The 18,552-nt window shown below is 43.0% G+C and overlaps 1 protein-coding gene across 8 annotated transcripts in view; it reads right to left on the reverse strand.

Moving 5' to 3' along the window:
* CAMTA1 (calmodulin binding transcription activator 1) overlaps positions 1-18,338 on the reverse strand; it is a 2,164,810-nt gene extending 2,146,472 nt beyond the window's left edge. For 5 of the 8 annotated variants that reach the window (XM_069742031.1, XM_069742030.1, XM_069742026.1 and 2 more), the window contains exons 1-2: positions 18,233-18,338; positions 7,011-7,129 (exon numbers count right to left, since the gene is read on the reverse strand). In XM_069742031.1, the coding sequence (XP_069598132.1) occupies positions 7,011-7,129; positions 18,233-18,257 (144 nt within the window). In that variant the 5' untranslated portion in view covers positions 18,258-18,338. Of the gene's footprint in view, positions 1-7,010; positions 7,130-17,372; positions 18,065-18,232 lie in introns of those variants that run through there. The other 3 variants (XM_069742028.1, XM_069742029.1, XM_069742023.1) reach the window with 3 other exon arrangements.
* Between the last annotated feature and the right edge of the window lie 214 nt (positions 18,339-18,552).

Here is an 18,552-nt window from a genome sequence, read left to right on the forward strand (position 1 = left end):
ATTCCTATAATACAAGCTAATAACGGTACCATATGATAAAAATTAGTCCTGACATATTGTACAAACACGTCATAACGCTGAAAACAGGAAAAGGGATCACGGGAGGAAAATAAAGCCTTTCAATGCCACTCGCAGGAGACTTGATAGAATCAAGGTGAAGCTCATTTAGAAATAATTGCCTATTGTTACCAGATCATCAGCCACTTGTTTTACTGTAACCTTGACATTTCCCCCCCTGAAGAAAAAAAAAAAAAGGGAAGATAAAGGACAAATTGGAATTTGTTACTTTGTACGGTCTGTCACTAAGCAACAGGAAGGTTCCATGTTCACATGATGACAATAGTATAGAGCGCCTCCGATCGCTTCATCCAGAAGCATATGTTGTCTCCGTCATACACAACATATTAAAGGGACAACTCCAACCTCTACAAAGGGAGTCACTAGAACATGCTTCTACTTCTAATTTTGTGAAATACCACTTTATTCTGGCAGATGCCGGATTATTAGGTTGTTGTATGCAACACTGAATCAATATATGTAATCATAAGCGAGTAGACGTCTTGCCAAGAAATTACAACGCAGGAGGTTAGAGCCTTTCACAATTTAATGATCCACTATCCCGAAAGTCGACTGAGCTGTATGGTCTTCTAGAAATATTGTAGGGGGCAAGACATTGATTTTCTCCTACCTCTCTTCATTTCATAAAAGACTGAGGAAGCTGGACTCATAGTTTCTGGTCTCCTACCAAAGGCAAATCAATGGCTTGGACTGGCCCACAGGAGAACAGGAGAATCCTCCGGTGGGCCCCTCTGCAAGAGCATCCCACCACTATGAGCAGTCCACGATGTACTTGAATCATTATGTGCAGACAGACGCGGCATCTTATTCAGTTACCCAATCATTGTTACATACATTTGTGATTGCAGATAATGTCACATGTGCATGTAGCTAAAAAGTGAGGACCTGGAGTTGGTTACTGGTGAGCCGTTGGGTAGAGCTCCCACTGATTCTAGATATCTTACAGAAAGACATAGGATAAGCAATAATTTTTTTTTTTTTTTACTTTTTTTGTGGGAAGTGGGGTAATGGTTCTAAAAATATATATATTTTTTTATTACAGGATCAAGAGAGAGCAGAAAACATGTATGGTTTATTTAAACATCTGGCGTTCCTCTGCATAAAGAGAAAATAAAAAAAGTAGATTACATTTTTCCATAATCCTCTGTCAGTCTTGCAAATCTACTTTGAATAGATGAAAAGCCAATTAGGACTAATTCTTAAATAAACACGACAGCTTATAATCTGGGTAAATTGGATCTATGGCAGACAGACATGAACCACACATTGCCCATGTGCACCTTTCTTCATGTAATATTCATCTTAAAGAACATGACAGCCACCTGACATATGGTATGTACTGGCATGGATAGGGATATGCTATAAAAACATCTTTAAGTAGTATACAGGCAGATAAAGGCCAAAGGAGGAGGAAACAAAAATATAACTGACTACCTGACGAAGCACATCGCAAAACGCACATTGGAATGAGCATTTGGTCTGCAATAACATGATCTTGGGTCAATATATGTGGCTTTACTTTGGCCTAGTTACCCTGTGTGACAATTTTGGCCCCCTCTTCTTGTTTAATAGTTTGTTTTTTTACATTGTATTTACTCATGAGAGTATTCTGGGTGATACTCAAAAAGCCTGCTCCCATGCCTCCATTATATGCATCATGCTCTTTGTGTGTTTTGTTTAATATTTTTTTATGATCGGTTTTCTACAATAAAGGACTATATATAAAGAAATGCTGTTTCCTACCATCTTATTTTAGACTTGGGTAATATGGGTAATTTGTACTTTAAGTACCGTATATGCTTGAGTATAAGCCGAGATTTTCAGCCCACTTTTTTGGGCTGAAAGTCCCCCTCTCGGCTTATACTCGAGTCATACGCAGGGGTCGGCAGGGGAGGGGGAGCAGGGGCTGTGAAATTATACTCACCTGGCCCTGGCGCTGTGCAGTCCCTGGCTTCCCTGGCGCCGGCAGATTCTTCGTGTACTGAGCGGTCACATGGTACCGCTCATTACAGTAATGAATATGCGGCTCCACCTCCCATAGAGGTGGAGCCGCATATTCATTACTGTAATGAGCGGTAACTGTGACCGCTCAATACAGGATGAAGCTGCGGCGTCGGGGAAGCCAGGGACTGCACAGCGCCAGGACCAGGTGAGTATATCGGGGAGGGGGAGGGGGAGCGCTGCGCTGCGTGATAGTCACCTTTCCTCGTTCCGGGCGTCGCTCTGTCTTCAGCAGTGACGCTCAGGTCTGAGGGCGCAGTGACGTGGTTAGTGCACGCCCTCTGCTGAATGTCAGTGCGGAAGATGGAGCTGCACCGGAACAAGGAGCAGGTAACTATTGAAAGTGCCGGGGGCCTGAGCAACGGAGCGGTGAGTATGTGATTTATTTATTTTTATCGCAGCAACAGTAAATGGGGCAGGTGTCTGTATGGAGCATCTATGGGGCCATAACATTTGTGCAGCACTATATGGGGCCATAACATTTGTGCAGCACTATATGGGGCCATAACCTTTGTGCAGCACTATATGGGGCCATAACATTTGTGCAGCACAATATGGGGCCATAACATTTGTGCAGCACTATATGGGGCCATAACATTTGCGCAGTACTATATGGGGCAAGTGTCTGTATGGGGCCATAATTAACGTTTGTGGAGCATTACGGTATATGGGGCAAGTGTCTGTATGGAGTATCTTATGGGGCCATAAGTAACGTTTGTGCAGCACTGTATGGGGCCAATATCTTTACGGAGCATCTTATGGGGCCATAATCAAGGTTTGTGCAGCACTATATGGGGCAAATATCTTTATGGAGCTTCTTATGGGGCCATAATCAACATTTGTGCAGCATTATATTGGGCAAATGTGTCTATGGAGCATCTTATGGGGCCATTATTAACCTTTATTCAGGATTATATGGGGCATATTTTAATATGGAGCATCTTATGGGGCTCATCATGAACTGTATGGAGCATTATATGGGGCTCCGGATTCAATATGGATATTCAAAAACACTTAACCTACTGATGTCTCAATTAATTTTACTGGTATCTATTTTTACTTTTGACATTTACCAGTAGCAGCTGCATTTCCCACACTAGGCTTATACTCGAGTCATTAAGTTTTCCCAGTTTTTTGTGGCAAAATTAGGGGGGGGGGGTCGGCTTATACTCGGGTCGGCTTATAATCGAGTATATACGGTAACTGTATTATAGGGAGTTAATTTACTTACATAAGTGTTTTCTTGCTGTATTGAGCATAACCTTTTAGATAGGAATGGATAATGGAGGCCTAGAAATACATCTGCGGGATAAGAGCGGAGACTATAGGTCATCTGTGATCAAATGTGGTGTGAACAAAGGCTTATTTGTAAAGAGTTTAGTGGTTCCAAAGCCATAATACCTGCTCAGATCCGCTGAGGGTCTAGGTTTGTTACAAAGGGGGACGGGTAAGTAGCTACCAGACCTCACAACATTGAAAAATATCAGGCAAACTGTTCTCTGTCCGATTTATACCGTTGTCTGACTGCGCCCTTACAGGGGGTGATTTGCTTCAGAGGACGATGCCATTTATTCCAGCATAAAATCCATGACACTCACCCAAGTATTCTGTTACTTTTTCAGATGATTGCCGGCATGGGAAGATGAGCCGGTAGTCTGGAATGTACTGTAGATGGGGAATCAAGGCTGTAGAGTCGGTAAGTCAAACCTCCGACTCCACCAAAATGGGCTCCGACTCAACAGCCCTGTGGGGAATGATACAGATAATAACAATATTCATTCTGTCCTCATCGGTAATTCGTTGGCCTCTGTAAACCAGTAAACGAGAGCAAATCTACTGGTGTATGTCAGATCGGGGCAATTTAACAGGCCAAGATTGTCCCACGTGTATGCACCTTTACACTGTTGGCACAAAGTAGGAGAACATACCTTTTTGACAAGAAGAATGGCGACACTTCATAGTCAATTAATTCCTACGTTTCCAGAAAAGATTATCCAAATTTGCTATTTCATTGGATATTTAAGGAGTTACCAGAACAGCAGAGTCGGGTCTTCCCTGAAACCACACGGCCTCTTCCTGGCATGTTGGCATGTAAACACAGTGGTATTACTAATAGGAACCAATTATAAATCAGTGAACGAACACTTTACATCCCAAAAGTGGAAAAGAGTACTTCCAATAGCGTCAATAGGAAAGCAAGCGCTTGAGAGACAGAGGAGACCATTAAAGGAGACAAGATAATGTCTATCCTGCCATAGCAGCCGAGGCCGTACGCCCCTCCATGCGTGGAGGATATTCAAGATTGAAACCAGAGCCCATATCTTTTGTTTCAGGTCCATAAACCCGACCCAGATTTCTGTAAGCAAGACGTCTCCGGCTCCCTACAGGTTTTTAGTGGAGAGGATTGTGCAGGGGGGGGAAAGAGGGCAAGAATTGTGAAAAGTCATTGATTTAAAATAGACAATTTAGTCCATGACATTGGCGAGAAAATATGCTCTTCTCCCAGCAACGAGACTGGAGGAAGCGCTCTTTAGATGTTAAATCAAATTTTGCAATTTTTCTGGCAAATGAGGCATGCAAGCACATTATCAAAATCATGGCTTCCAAAATTAATCTGCCACTAAATAATTTATCATGCTGGTGATCTTATTGTAAATACGCTGGAATGGCGATCACGTGGGGACCCCGATCAACGCTTTATTGGGCGATATCGTTTGCAATAAAGCACTTGCTTATCGGACTATATGAAAGACAGGCAATTATTAAAAGGAAAAAAAAAAGGTATGGAGGGTGTGGAGGATGAAAAGTCATTTGATACAAAATGTTCATCTGCTTCTCTGCCTTCTTAACCACAGTCCTCGGAAATACATTAGCAAGTTAAATGGAAGTAACGTTGTGTCTCTACTCTTTCTAGAGGAGGTCAAAGTTGTGGGGAGGATTTGCTTCTTCTGACAGCTTTAGTCAGTTGCAAAGTTATAAAAGTTTATAGGATTTGTCTCAAGAGTCACATATGGCCAAAAGACCTATAAAAGAGCGTTTGGAAAACAGGAGCCCCCTATTAGTAAGGCCGCAGCTCCACCCGCAAGGAAGCTACTCTTATAAAGTGGAGGCATGCTAGAAAACTAAATTTTCACAACTTCCCAAAAATATTCCTATTTGAGGTGCAGCATTTCTGCTGGCTTTATCATAAGGTATTCTAGAAAATTTGCAACATAGGATCCTTCATTCCTTTAACCAGTAACACTACGGAGTCAAGGCTAACCACACCAGACAATGCAAGAATACACACCCCGCTGACACATGAAGAATGGCAGCACATAGTTGTCAAATCATTCAGGAATTTCCAGGAGGAATAACAGAGGAACAGCGCAAGGCAGACTTCTGCAAACGTTTATTAAGCCAGACAAGTCAGGACAGCTGCCAAAAGCACAAACATGAATATTAACAAACAACCCCAAGACCACAAGTCGTGACTATGCGAGTGGGAGATGTAGACAATTGTATTATGGTCATTTATTAGTGTAAGACTATCTTCATTTTTGAACCATTTTATGAGGTTGTAAGAAAAAGTCAAATGTCTGTGGTGGGAAAAAAAAAAGCTTGTAGTCCTCTAAATATTTTAGTGCCCTTGCCATCATGACTGCTGGAGATGTGCTGCCGCAGCAATTGGGTGTTTGCGGAGACTGTGCATTTTTAAAACCACTTATCAGCTGAGAGATGCACTAGCTTCCAACGTTTAATAGGTTCTGACTGAAAAGGAACTTAACCCATATGTCAAAGGATCACGAGAGCAAACTATTATATGAAATTACAGCAGATAGAAGGGTTCACAGGGATGCTCTAAGGGCATATAGCCCTATACGGGCCAAGATCGCCCAGTCACCAGAGCACTGCTGCTACAGACATATATTCTCAATGAGCAAAATAGAATGGAGTATAAGGGAAGAATGAAGAATGCTAAATGAAAAAAAAAATACAATACAGCCATGTAATGCAAGGGAAGTGGGTAAAAAAAAAAAAAATTGAGCTACATGTGACACTATGGACTAAGCCTTCAGATTTATTTTCTAAAAAAATTAAAACAAAAAAAAAAAAAGGGAATCTAAGTACAACTGCCTTTTAATCACCAATTTATTGCTTGCTGTACGAAGAACATTATAATCCTATAATTTTATTTGTTTTTTAAAACAACATGATCTTGAAATAAACAAGTAACACTCTATACATATAATCAATAAGTGAATTATTGTGGCGCATCTCATTCCCTCCCCCCAAAAAAAAGAAAAAGTTAAGACATCATAATCGATGATTACGGCCTTACAGAAAAGCTAAAATAATCACCTGCAATAATAGAAAGTATCAATCTCATCAGCCATATTGTGGTAGAACTTATCAACAGCGACAGCCCACAAAAACATAGAATGAAATTTCCAAGGATGGAGAAGCTTCCAGACAAGCAACACACGACGTGCCTGTTACACCGTGGAGACTTGGTGTCCTTTACATTGAGGAAAGTCATCATATACAATTGCTCTGACTTTTCCAGGTCAAGGCTCCGGGATTCACAGCCATTTCCCTGGACGTTTCTTAAGTCATGTATCAGTTTAACAAATGCCACTGTCTCAATGATTTCCTCCATTGCAACGTGTCACACAAATGGGACTTCCCAAAGGTTCGTGCACTGGATTATCCCCTAAATGACGCTTTTGATAAGATTTTTTTGTTTGTTTGTTTCACGGCTCTGCAGCCAAGCCGTCACATAATGAATATACTTAATTGGCCTTTCTTCACCGTAGTAACCACCAAACTGACCTTCAACGTGCTAGAGCCACAACCTTCACCCCAAATCCAGACAGTCCTGGCAGACACCAGATACACAGTAAAACTATAAAAGAACATTAAGCATTCTGGAAAGGAATCAAGTGAAATACCTCGTTGGTGTTCCAACGATGCCTTTCTTTTGGTAAGCTTGAACATTTTGGTAGACATTCGAGCAGCTTCTTGGGTAGAAAGATCTTTACATGACTGCCGTTGCTGTTTCCATGATCATCTAATGAGAGAAAGCAAAAAGGGATGAACAGTTTACACATAAAGTACACAGGGGGATGTCAAGAGGCCACTTTCAGGGTATAGATAATGATGAAAGAGAATATGTACTACACGAGGAGATCGCCCACCGATAAGACAAGAGCGACAATTATCTGATGAAAGGGGACCTCAAACAGGCTGGACGATGGTCTACTACTACAAATGTGAAGCCACCTAATGATCCAGCACCCAGTGCTTACGTTGTTCGTGGTACATGAAATTCGTACCAAGATACCGTTGGGGCATCATATTCGCCCCTACAAGCAACGTGTGGAATACACAGAAATGTCATATTGCCACAAAAGTTGCAATTCTGCAACAATTTAAAGGGGTTTTCCACTATTTGACCGCTTACGGACTACTTTAATAAAAATAAAAAAATAAAAACATATACACCATACTCACGTTATGGTCCAGTGCGGCTCCCCATACCGATCGCCACTGCCTGACGGCCATGTGACATACAGCTAATCAGCATCCGCTCATTGGCTGCAGGCTTCACTAGCAGATGTCCATTCACACCGGGGACTTGGAGCCCCTGATCTTCGTATCGGTGGGGACCCTCGGTAACTAGACGCCAAGCAATTACACACTTATCTATCACGTGCATTGGTGACAAATGATTTTTATAAGCAGGTCTATGGAGTCGGTAAACCAAACCTCCGACTCTGACTCAATTTCCATGACACTGACTCCACCAAAATGAGCTCCGACTCCACAGCCCTGTAATTATAAGGACAATCCCCTTTGCAAAGATATTCCATCCAGAAGCATTTATCACCAATGGATGAAACGCTGCTAGGAGAACTTTTGGAGGAGTACTGAGAATGTGTCATGTCTGCTCAGAGCCACCAACACAGATGGAAACAGCCGAGTACAGCACAGAGGATTACCTCTTGTTGGAGCTTACATTTTAGGGAATCACATTAGCAATTTCCCGCTATCCTGGTATTGCGATGATCACTATCTGATCCCTCCCCTATAACACTGCAGAGGGGTTGCAGCTCTTGTGAGCAGTCCATACACAGTATACCTACCGGTCGCCATATGCTGCACTTGTATCCCGAACCACAGTCACTTAAAGGGGGTGTCTGATAAACATCTCTCCTACACGCAGGACAGGTAACAAATGCAGGATCCAGGAGTTTGGGACCAATGCTGTCTCCAGCAATCACCACTACCCCCATTCACAGTCTACAATCAATATTTACACACGGGACTTTAGGCCCACATTCTGAAGATTGGTGGGGCCCGCAGTAGCCGGAATACCAGTGATTATACACTTATCGTCCATCTCGTAGAGAGATGATAAATATTTGTTATTAATAACTCACTTCCCATTGCTCCCAGTTACAAATGGATATTTTCAACAACAACTGATCACAATGCAATTCCATACAATACTTTGAGCCAGAGCTTCACCTTCCTAAAATCTAAGACTCCGAGGCAGAGGTCAGGACAGTGTCCATGTCTCCAACATACATGCTACACGCATATAAACAAACTAAGTAAGTGGAATAGAGTATAGCCCCCAGCCGCCCATTAGAACATGCAGAAGAACGCGGTCTGGATCTTAACTACACAACCTACTCCAACACTTCATATTTAGAGACTTAAATCTTTAAAAGTGCTTGTCAGTGGAAAAAAAAAGGCAAAATAACACAACTCCCAGAAAATGCCTGAAATACAAATATAATGGTTTTGATTACATTTTTTAATGGGACATTTATGTTGATTAAGTCTTTTAATAAGCCCCGTTATGCATTGGGAGTTATAATTTCCCTTGTTGCTCACGCTGTGGGTACTTAGTAATGGAGGATACTCTGGGTTTTATTTGTCCTATTGTACTTAATTAAATATACAATAAGTGGAGGAGGGAAAACGGCAAATGAGAGACATAATTAAAGTGACACCTCCGAGCAACAGTAAGAAGTATGGTCTGATCCTCAAAGTCATTACACTTGTTCTATTGACCAAGAATGGTCATAGACATTAAATATCTGGCATTGGGGCATTCAGACAACGCACATAAGGGAAAGGTTATAGTAAACCAACACCAGGTATCCTCTCCCGGACAGACCTGATTTCCAGGTTTATAAGCCCTGCTCGATACTGAAGAATTAGAATGAACGAGATAGAAAAGTTGCGGTAGTAATCACCAGCAGCGATAATACCCAGCCATCCTTCATCTAGTTATCAGCACATCGATAGATTATATTACAGCCCAATAGAAATTTCCAATTCTATTTTTCAGACCCGGTCACGAGTCAATCCAACCAAATCCAGGCTCTGATTATGCTCGTATACTACCACCATTCTCCGAAGACAGCGGCCACTTTATCCTGCATCCACCTGTGCCCTCTGGACTCGTGCCCTCTGGACTCCACAAACGTCACTTTTTTTCTAACCAGATTACATAAAATTGTAAACTAGTTCCTCCCTTTGACCCTCCAAATGGTTGGGTGGGAGAAATGAACATCCATTAATTGTCCAACCAAAGCGCCTTAAAAAATGTTCTGAAGGTTTAAAGTCTCTCCCATCTCAGATTTCGGCCAGCTTAATCCATAAAAAAAAAAAATTAACCATACTGATGTGGTCAATTCCATTTTCTTACCCGGTTTTACGTTTTTCTAAGATTCCCATGATTCTTACCTCACAGAGGCACTTTCTATAACCTGCATCCCCATAATGCCGCCATGTTAAAAGCATGGGCGCTAAAAGCAGATTTCAGCAGTGGAGAATGGCTCCTAGGCTGTAGAATGGAGACCGGCCAAGGAGATCCTAGCCATCCGCACTGTAACACTAGGAGCTACGACGATGCATAAACCGCAAACAGTAAGCAGGGGTTAGAGAAGGATTTCCTGCTTTCATCCTACACCCTCAGCAACATCAATTCCAGTGCAGCTTTGGATGTGACTGGAGAAAAGGACATCCAGCATCTCAAGATCCAGCTCAGATAAAATTATACAGTTATAGATAGATTTAACCTTAACATGGTGAAAAGTGACCACCGACGGGTATATGGAGCAGGACGTAAAAGTCTACAGATTCTATAAAAAAAAAAAAAAAAGATACAAAGTTGGAAGAAAAAGCTTCACGACCAGGAATGCAATTACAGCCAAACTGGAGACTTACAAAAACACGCAAGTTGGACGGTAAATGACAGTCTCCCAGATTAACTCCGAGGCTAAATTGATCTGCAGAGAGCAGGTCCGCACATCGCACAGAAATCAGTCTGTTTGCAGGCAGATATTTACATCTAAAAATAACCAAGTTGTACTTTTATTTAGCCGGGATATCTCGGGCAGCCAGGAGAAACCGTAGAGACCCCACATTAATTACAAACAATATGAAATCCCTGATAATTTTATGGCTTTCTTCATGCTCTCTGCACTTTATATTCCCCAAGGAGCTAACATGGATCATAAAATTTTACTGCGCACCACACCAAATCAAAAGTGATCTTTGTCATCCACAAGCCTTTTTTTTTTGTAAGTTTTTCCATCCTCTGAGACTTCCGCACTGCATTTCCGAGCTCAGCTGTAAAGGCAATGGATGTCCATGAACTACATCAAATGACCGAGTAGAGACTGGCGGCCATTACCATGGAGCTACGTGCAAAAAGTACAGAGTTTTGAAGCAGTCGATGCCATGCTAGTGTTTGTAGTGACACGTATGACTTTTTCCTTTCGGCTGTCCGCAGGCGCTTCTTCTGATAAATACTGAAAGGGGTTCTTCATTTTGGACAATCACTTTTTTCCCCTTAAAAAGGGACTGTCCATGACTTTTTTTTTTACAATTGATGACTTATCCCCTATTCTCTTACGTGGGAAAGAAGTGCATTTCTCGACTAACTGCGGTTGCTTGTACCCGGCCACTTTCAGCTGATAAGGGGGAGGTTGAGGTGTCAGAATAGGTCATAATTTGTAAAGTAGCCCCTTTAAGAAGGTCTCCTGATCATCTGTTAATCAAGGGATGTCCCTTACTTGCGGCCCCGAGTGATCAGAGTCTTCCAGAGGTCGGAGCAGTACCCATCTACAAAACAAGATCGTCCTACCTCTGTGAATGTAGTGCTCAACATCCACTTCTACGAGCAAAGGTGCTTCATATTTTTTTATTAATCTACATGTAAATGGTGCAAAATAGTTTGCATACCCCCCAAACATAGGATAGAGGCAGACAGCCTACTCTATCATTCTTATACCTGGCATGACTAAACTAAAAAACACTATATTAAGTCATTTACCGCTACCTCTAAAACCCAGCAAAGACTTTTTTCTTTCTTCATGTTTTCTATTGCAAATTGTCTCAAATAATAAATTGATAAAAGTCCCTTCTGGTAAAAAAAAAATAACAACTCTTCTCTCATGGGATCTTCTCTTTGAAAGCCATCACCTTCATCAACAGCGAGTCTTCACAATATCTGCCATTTTGGCACATTATCCGGCGTTCAACAAGATAATTGCATAATTACTCCGGTCTATAACGCACAAAGCAGCATGACCTTTCTGATGATGCATGGCAATAGCACAAAGGGATTTATTTCCCCCACAGTTTTTTTTCAAGGTAATTATTTCCACTACAATGAAAAAAAAAGTTTATAGGACCTGCAAAAGCCAAAAGATAGAACCCGACAAAGTGCAGAACTGAGAGAATCCTCCTTTCTGGCCGGTAAACACGTGCTCTAATTATAGAGAAATATTACTTATAGAAGACGTGAGGCCAAGCTGCTGCTACTCTCATACAAACGACTCCATGCTAATCTGCTGTACAGGTGAATGCAATCTATTGTCCCCTGATATCAGCCAAGAGACATACTAGTCCTCAGCTGGAGGAGTGGAGAGCCCCTGCATCATGATCGTCTATCACAGAGCTGTCAACTTCAGATCAAAAACTTTAAGGACTTAGATCTAAGGAGCAATGATGTTGAGCTCACAAAATCTTGCATTTGCAAAACCATTTAAGACGAGGTAAATAATTCTTGAGCAATAAGACAATATACAGAGAACCCATGAGTGAACAGGTCAATATTTCACATGGTTCAGTCCTTCTTATAGTAAAACGCACCTAAGATTAAATTCCATTAGCGGTAAACCCCTGCTCAATCACTCCAGGGCCCCATATAAAAATAATAAAAAATGATTCTCAAACACGCAGAGACGGCATTCCGGCGGGTCACATGACCACTGATCGACTGCAGCCTTTGCTATGTTGTCAGAATACTGAAGAGCTGTGGCCGATCGGCAGCCAGCGGAGGTCATGTGTTAGTTAATGTATATATGTGTGATCCGCCAAGAATAGCAGTGCTGCCATCACAGCAATGGTGCCTATGCAGGAGGCAAGAAGCAATTGCTTTTATTTTATATGGGGCAATGAAGTGGTTAAGCAAGGAGTGCCCTGTAGTGGTCAACCCCTTTACTTCTTAAAGCACAGTAAACTCCGTACCAATTGATATTCTGGAAGCTTTTCTGCATTGGAGACATTTAAAGACGCTCATTCATCCCTACCAACATCAGAGGAAAGTTGGGAACACCTCATACACATCACTTAGTCCCAGTGGCTGAATCGACCAACATTGATCTAATAGATGTATGAGCCTAAAGTACAGCAATAATAAGGCCAGGAAGTTTTCTTGGCCTCATGATATTCATCCCTTTAAACATACTAATCAGCCTTGAAGGACTTGTCTGGGCTAGTGATACTGATGACCTTATCCTCAAGATAGGTCAGCAATATGACATCCCGTGTAGTCGGATAACACCATTGATCAGCTGTTAGCTCCAAGAAAATAGGAGCTGATCAGTGTTTACAGCTGGCCACGGCTGAAGCCAATAACTGCTGATCGGTGGCAGCCTCCCTTGATCGGATATTGATCTTAAAAGATATTTTCCCCAGGAACAACATGTAATATTTACGACCAGTGATTGGCAGACATATCACTGTATCGCCTATCATGCACTATGGATTAAATATACTATATTTGGGAAGAAAAGTCCTTTAGGTGGCTAATTAGACGGGACTATAGATTAACCCCATTTGTAGAAATGAGCAGCCGTACCTTGTGTAGTGAGGCCACAGCATGATCAGGGCTGTACATGTGGACTACACATGCATTAAAAACCGACATGGTCTCTCCAGAAAAATTCTGCATCAAGAGAATGAGATGTAAAAATCTCGTCCACAAGCCAGGTACTGTATCCAACTGCATAAACCTACAGCTATTCCTGGGGGGGCCCTAGCACTGGGGTCCACGAACATTGCTAGTGCCAAAAACCTTTTAATTTTTTATTTCTACATCTCTCATGCACCGCTCCGTCAGGCTTTGCACTAGACATAATACTGTGAGGGAGATTTATTAATACTGTCCTGAAGTCAGACAGGATAAAACTAGACGAGACAGGCAGAAACTGTGCCAAATTTATCAGTGTCGCATGCTGTATGATAAATTTGGCGCATTTTGCTAGACAATACACCATAGATAGATGTCGAATAAACCCATAACTGGGCCAACAACTTGACTGACGCCTCATATACACGGGCACACTCGGCTTAGCGGTGCACGCATGCATTCTCAGCAGTGAAAGGGGAATAAGAAGCTGCAGGACCGTTCTGGCAGAAACTTATCTCCTGTCAGTACAAAATGAAAGGGGATACTGAAATCAAACAAACCCAACATCTGCCCTTGGGACACCTCCATAGAAACCAGGGAGTGGCGTGAAACGTTCATCGATTTTTGGTTGGCCACCTCTTGACTGAATGGGCCAAAGGGAAAAAAAAAAAACGCCATTAAAGGGGCTGTCCAGTGAAAATAAATTATCACCTATCCATTTCAACTTAATGATCAGTGGTGGTCCAACCGCTGGGACCGGCATCAATCGGCAGAACCGGTTCTCTATGGGGCTGCTGAGCGCTGCACTCCTGATTCATCCGACAGCCCCATAAAGAATGAGTTGAGCAGCAGTCGGGCATCTGACCTGTCGCTCCATTATAGGGAACAAACGTTCCCCATCAGGAATTTAAAAAAAAAAGTCAACGTTTTGCCGATCAAAGGGATCCCAGCATTCGATCATCAAGTTACCACTTATTTTGGCAATAGGTAATAACCTTGTATTCTCTGGACAACCCCAATAATAAGTTATGCATATTTCACAATACTGCTTTGCCGGACTCTTTGTTTTTTTTCTAGAAACTTTTAAAACATTGAAAAATGGAATAGAAAGTGGCTGAAACAGAGAATTATGGTACTTAGTTGAAAGCAATGTACAGATTTTGTTTGGCACAAGTGGCTTGGTAAACCTTCCCCAGTATATCTGCTTTGCCTGCAGTCTTTCTTTCAGTTAGCAGTGGCATTTTGGACAGATAGTTCACAAAAAATAAATAAATAAATAAATAATAATGAAAAAAAAAAAGAGTCAAACAAAGTCACCACATCAATTTCCTAAAACAACTAGCAAACATCTCAACCTCTGATGTTGAAAAAGGTCACGGTGAAAAGAAAAAAATATATATACGGTACATTAAAAAAAAAAAAGGTGTCATTTATCAAAGCAATCCTTCATTTATCTGCACCAAAATTATGAAACACACAATTGCTACACTTGCACATACAACATTCCCATATCATACAGGCGGTGAAACATTTTTTGCGTAGCACAACAAAAATCAAAAAAGCACACGTACATGCAAAAATATGGACACAAATCCTCCGCCCCCCCCACGCGTCTCTATGTCAAGCTTAGCAAATCGGCAGGAGAGACGAGCTGTCTGCCCAGCATTAAACAATCCAGTTTGCCATTTTCTGATCCGTTCATAAAACGACATCATTTAAGGTAATTAACTAAACGCTAAAGCAGATATTTATCTCTGCTGATGGTTCTGATACAGAGCAATGTATAAATAATTGATATTAATGTGGAGCGGGTAGGACTGACATAAGGCAGCTGATGACTGAGGAAAGGGATTCCCTGGTTTACGTTCAGCACCTTGGACAGCGACCAGGAAAATCTCAACAAGGTGCTCCTCATCTGAATCTACAAGGTAAACTATAGCTCCCAGCATGCCCTGACAGCTGCAGACTCTGTGGAAATGCTGGGAGTTGTAGTTCTACAACAGCTGGTATGCCACAGGTTGGAGACCCCCCCCCCACCACTGCCTATTTACTAAGGAACCAAATATATGGCTTCTTACAATGATCTATACGCCGAGGCAGTATAGATGGGATACAAGCAATGGCGTCTGCTCATTACGCCATGCAATGCAGAGAATATATACAGCCGGCGCCAAGTCACACCATTCTGTCTCCAGGTATTTACTCTTATTAAAGTGCGGACAGGAGGTGGGGGTAAAGGAGAGGCATTAAATTCACTGGGCCAGACAGACAGCAAAGTAGGGGGGAGGCTTTAGGTGAGACGGTTACAGCAATGACTTCTCCAAAACAAACGACGACAGCAAGGCAAGTTTTCGACAGATCTCTCTCTGTTTTTGGGAACGTGCAATTTTGTTCTGTCTCATCCGAAATAATATCAACGACAAAAAAAAATATATAAATAAATATCATTTTGCCAGCGAGCAGACTGGTTGTTTTACTTTCCTATGTCGTCACCATCTCATTTGTTTCCCAGGCATGTAAAGGAGCACCCGCTGAGGTAAAGAGGTAGCAAAGCTGAATCTTAACTCCGTGCTTACCATAAAGCAGTAAGCTCATCTGAGAAAAGTAAAAAATAAAAAGCGCAGAGTGCTGCTGACGAGCTCAGCTCTCCTACACCTCAAAAGTGGAGGCGAGTGTGCTCCAAGGCTCGATAGGCTACACGCGGCTTAGGTCCGGGCTCCTGGTCCGCGGGCTTGTTTACACCAGCACAGTCCACTTCTTCCTGAATCTGCACGTTACAACTATTCATATATAGATTATATAGATTATAAAAGACCACGGATTCATATATAGATTATAAAAGACTCGCTGTGATTTCAGATAAATTCTCCCAGCTCACATAACTACACAAGCTAAAGGAATGCAACAAGGGGTAGGAGCGTCATACCGTGTCCTTAAGCAAACTGGGGATGAGTGGCAAGAAAACTATATAGTGTAAATATATGAAATTAGAACAAACATTCTCTTCCGATACATTCCTCACTACTTTACTACTAAAGCCCAAGTCCTACCCAACCGTCAATATCATCAACTAGGATAGTCTACAGAGAAAACCCATCCACTTGAGATCATGCCCTTACTATATCACATGGTGAGGAGGGGAATTAATTGAACACGCCAATTAAAATATACTTTGCTGTATCTCAAGTTAAAATGCAAATGTGCCATTTTTCCGGAAAAAAAAAAAAAAAAAAAGAGAGCAATTGTGGGTTGAGGGGGGGTTGTACACATAATCAGCATGTCTATGGTGGAAGCGTCTTCATAGTGCATCACTACCCCCTTGTGGATTTGAGATATATTGTTAACGCAGCTTTATGGAATTATCTGTTATTTTGGTTTAGCTCTTTAAAAATAAAAAAATAAAAAAGGGGGGATCCTATTTATTAAAAAAACATGGAGGATAAATTAAGGCGAACTGGCGAAGTAGCCTGGAATAAAAATAAATAAAATTTATTTAAAAAAAAGCTCAGTGCAAACAAAGAAAACTAAAAATGGGAATAAACAAATGAAAGCTAAAAATGACACATTCTATATAGTAATTACATGTTTACAAAATACTGGACACAATGTTGCAATCGCCTATGAAGGAAAAGAAAGAAGAGTTGGAAGAACGCGGGGAGGACGGGAGCGGGTTTATCTATTGCTCTATAAAGGCTGTTCACCTATAGATGATACCGAGGGGCAGGCGCTCGCTTTACTGCGATGGGAATTAAATAAAAAAGGAATGTAATTTTCTAAGTATGGGATGTGAGTGCAGACGAGGAGCGCCGGCCGGAGCGGAGGAGTTCAGGAATATTCCACAGTAAGTCACAGCAGTCTGGAGGTGCCATGTGCTGCTGTTTTGCAGCGTGTAGTAAACTTGATGCTCTTTTTGTGGAAAGTTTGCTGGATTAGCGGAGACTGCTGCCCCTGAGCTAAGCCCCTGACACCCCCCACCTCCTCCCCTCCCTGCCAGGGATGAGCAACTATGGATTATTAGCAGAGCCCACAAACACAACCCATCAATACAACCCCCATCATCCTCATGCCCTGAGCGGAGCAACGTGTGACCATTTACCATACTTTCCAGGTGTCGGCCGTCGGCTCGGGTTGCTTAAAGGTCCTTCCAGCAGGTTATTCATCGACATGACGAGGACGACGTGGCGGCGACGATGATGGTGAGGAAGATGATGGTCGTCCAAGGAGCCAATACCCCAATTGTAGGCACCAGGCGAGGAAACATGCCAGGGACCCCCCTCCCCTTGTGTTAGACAAGCCCGACAAGGAGCACAGGTAAATCAGGTGAGGAGACGGGAAGGGGGCTGGCGAGGAGACCAAGTAAGAGATTGGGGGGAAGGAGGCGGGGGTCTCCGAGATGCTCAGGGGTAACTATAGGCAATGTCGTACATAAGGGTCCAATATTGGGAAGAAGTTTTGGGGCGCAAGGGAAAAGAGAAGAGGAAGACGAAGCTTGGATGGAGGCAGCCAATGGTGTGCCGGAGGTGGGCTACGTCTCCCCCCGGTGCTGGCAGACCCCTGAAGACGGCAGGGAGAAGAGGGGATGTCAGGAGCTGACCCCTGTCTGACCCAGGAGGCTATCACCCCAATGTGTGGGCAGCCCCCCTCTGCCTGGGCTGGAGACCCCGTGCTTGTAGTGTCATGGGGGGTGACAGCCTCCTTCTCCTCAATGTGTCCAAGTGTGAGGGGAGCGGTGTCAGGAAAGTGTGCCCACTCCTCCTGCTGCTGCCTCTGCCTCCTCACACACAGCCCTCCCCTTCTTCTCCTCCCAACCGCCTCTCGCTCCTCTCTCCTCACCTCTCACACCCGCCCGTCTCCTTCAACTCACACACGCACATATCCCCTCCCCCTTTCCACATCCCCCCGGCCTCGGAGAGCACAGTCATCCCCACACAAAGTGTACCGTGCCGCGCTCTTTACCTTCCGGCTTGTTCTCGGCAGCCATTTCCCCTCCGCGCGCCACATCCTCTCCTCCTCGCCACCGGTAACAACCAAAGCGCGCTCCCGCGGCCGGACCAGATGGGCGGAACCCTCAGCGTCCCAGCCACGCCCACCTCTACCATGAGGCTACCGAGCCGTCACGCCAATCAGGTTGATTGAGCGCTCTATGGACCAATCAACGCCTGAGATTTCTGACCCCACCCCTGCCGAGGAGGAGCCGGCAGATTTACGTCACTGACAGTGTTAACTCCACAAGCTACGCCCTCGCTATAGTGCACTACATCCACGCCCTCATGAAA

The sequence above is a fragment of the Ranitomeya imitator genome, chromosome 10, assembly GCF_032444005.1.
Source record: "Ranitomeya imitator isolate aRanImi1 chromosome 10, aRanImi1.pri, whole genome shotgun sequence".
NCBI lineage: Eukaryota > Metazoa > Chordata > Amphibia > Anura > Dendrobatidae > Ranitomeya > Ranitomeya imitator.